This window comes from Amphimedon queenslandica, unplaced genomic scaffold (genome assembly GCF_000090795.2).
Source record: "Amphimedon queenslandica unplaced genomic scaffold, v1.1 AMPQUscaffold_8587_Cont19469, whole genome shotgun sequence".
Lineage (NCBI taxonomy): Eukaryota > Metazoa > Porifera > Demospongiae > Haplosclerida > Niphatidae > Amphimedon > Amphimedon queenslandica.
In genome coordinates this window covers 1-2,647 of record NW_003551136.1, presented here as the reverse complement: position 1 = coordinate 2,647, position 2,647 = coordinate 1, and the positions used below count along the sequence as shown (strand labels likewise).

At 33.7% G+C, this 2,647-nt stretch overlaps 1 protein-coding gene across 1 annotated transcript; it reads left to right on the top strand.

The window, feature by feature from the left end:
- Positions 1-489: 489 nt before the first annotated feature.
- LOC109591264 (cytoplasmic dynein 1 heavy chain 1-like) lies at positions 490-2,630 on the top strand. Its single transcript, XM_020007030.1, has 5 exons — positions 490-625; positions 691-702; positions 944-1,007; positions 1,081-1,168; positions 2,518-2,630. Exons 1-4 carry the CDS (start codon positions 501-503, stop codon positions 1,132-1,134), a joined length of 255 nt encoding a protein of 84 aa, XP_019862589.1. The 5' UTR covers positions 490-500; the 3' UTR covers positions 1,135-1,168; positions 2,518-2,630.
- The last annotated feature ends 17 nt before the right edge of the window (positions 2,631-2,647 follow it).

The following is a 2,647-nucleotide window of genomic DNA, read 5'->3' as shown; positions in this document are numbered from 1 at the left end:
TCTTCTCTAGTTGTAGTTTCCGTCCTAGGATTGTCCCCGCTGCTTCCAGTTCCAGGATCCCGCAACGTCTCGGTTTCATCAGTCTCGGAATGACCAAGAACATCTTCGTTATCAGCCATTGTCTCCTCGACGGTTAGTCTCTGATAAGTCCTTCCGGATCTTAGTAGCATGCAAAACAATGGTTGGATCTTGATTGTTCCCTAACAGTCCTATGATCCCACCGCTGCCACCAAATGTCACAGCTCGCAAGAATTTTTCAAAATATTTTACTTAGAGACTAGCTGAATAACAAAGAACTCTCTTTCAAATAAGGCCAACTGGCTGTATATATGCACAAATTATTAATAATTAGTTAATTAATTAATATACATTAATGGTAATAATCCAGTTTCTGTACAGTTCCATGACACTTCTAAAGTGCTAAATTAATAATTGTGTACCTTATTGTATTGATAATATTGTATCCTCTTCTCTCTCTCCTATAGTTGAGTTATGCTAATATGTTGAAGAGAGTTGATCCGTTACGTAAAGAATTGAAAGATTTGGAAACCAAAGCTGAGGACACTCATCAAAAAGGAGAAAAAATAACAAAAATAATAGCAGAACTTGAAGCCTCTATAGCAAAGTAAAGAACAAAACAAAATACATTAAAAGTGAAACTTATATTTTTAATTTTATTTCTTTACTTAGATATAAAGAAGAATATGTGACCATAATTGAAAAAAGGTACCTTATGGCGGATAGTGAAATTTGTCTTTCCAGCCTAAGAAATCCAACTTCCTGAGCCCCATTTATCATAAAATTACTTCACAGGATGCAAAAAGTTACCATGAAACTTTTAGAAACAATGATTGTCTAACGAAGCACTTCCAGGTTGATATTTTCCATTATAACTATCAATTTTAAAATCCGCCATAAGGGCCCTTTTGTCAATTATGGTCACATATGCAATGGTTATATCTGATGCTAGTGTTATTAAGAATGATTTATCAACTGTTGAGAAAAAGGTAAAGTATTTTAATAATTAAAGATACATTAATTATCTTTTATTAATAATTTAATTCATTAATTATTCATTAGGTGAGTTCCTCCTCCATTTGCGTCACCTTGAGAAGAGTCTCCTCACTGCATTGAACGAGGTCAAGGGTCGTATCCTAGACAAGAACAGGTACCCCCAATTATAATAATACATGTACTTAGTAACGCTACCACATTACTAATAGTACAGGGTGTTGGCCAAATTTTGCCAAAATTGAAAAGGAGAGAAATATTAGTTTTAATAATATTTTCTGATGCATATACATTTACTTATGTTTTGTAGCAAGTTTGAGCTGATTCTGATCAAAATTGGATTTTTATGAGTTTTTAAAGTTGCTTAAAAATTTGTGTAAAACATGATTATTGACAAATGTAATGAGATGCAAATGATATTCACGAGCATAATACTCAATGCAACATCATGGGGGCCTCTCTAAGTCACTAGAACAATTGCAACATGTGGAGTTAACTTCAATTAATTAACTGTTACTACTACATGTATATCCTTGCTTGTTTAGAATGATTCAAATGTTTAATTTTTTTTTTTGTACCGTATAGCGGGAAATTTCGGAGCGACTAAAATTTGGCAAATTGCTAAATTTTGGTGATTAGCAGATTTTATTTTGGCAAGTTAGTGGCCACGTGCCATTGAGCATGCGTATAATGGCTCAAAATGGCAGAATTTATTTTGGTGAATGGCTATCAAAATGCCAAATCCCTCCAAAATTTCCTACTATACGGTATTGATAGTTTAAGACAGGGTTAAGTTTATAAGTTAACCATTCAAAAATTTTATAGATTACTCTCTATTTATATATATATATACCGTATTTGCTTGATTAAAGGGATACTGGCGCAGTTTATGGAAGAGCTAGTACACGGAAAGTTTATAAACAAAACAATGGCTGTGGTGTACAAACGCTACACACAAATTTTCAAGTAGATGTTAAATAGCAGCTCAGTGTATGTACAATGACATAAACATAATGTACATAAGCTATACAATGACTTCACTTTAATACAATAAATTCAATTCACATACACCATATACACCAGCACATACTTATATCCAGGCATCATTTAGTGTACATTAGCAAGAATAACATTAACCTTCCTCTACCTGTCATGACATGAATCATATGTGTATACATGTAACACACAATAAGCTGACAACAGCCTATACAGAGTAATCATATGTTTGACTGTAAGATACAATGAACTAGCACATGATAGACAAGAGGACATGATAGGCAATGTGCTTAAGCACATGCTTTATAGTGATCAGTATTAAGTATAGACTCAGTAATTATATATAATTATTATTCTACCATGCCTACTTGCAATTGACCAATCAGATTGCGTTATACGAGGTTGCTATGGGTTTATTTACCTCAGGACTGCGGCCCTCAGTAAATGAATCCCATAGAAACCTTGACCTCGGTGTATAACCTATACTTATTAATATACAATATTCACTAGGTCAGTACAGTGTTCTTAGAGCCAGTGATGATGATGATGATACTCCCCCACCAGTACCAGCCTATAATCCTAATGGAGTACAAGAATACTCTGAACTGAAGAGAGAGGGAGAGGTATAATAAACAAAATA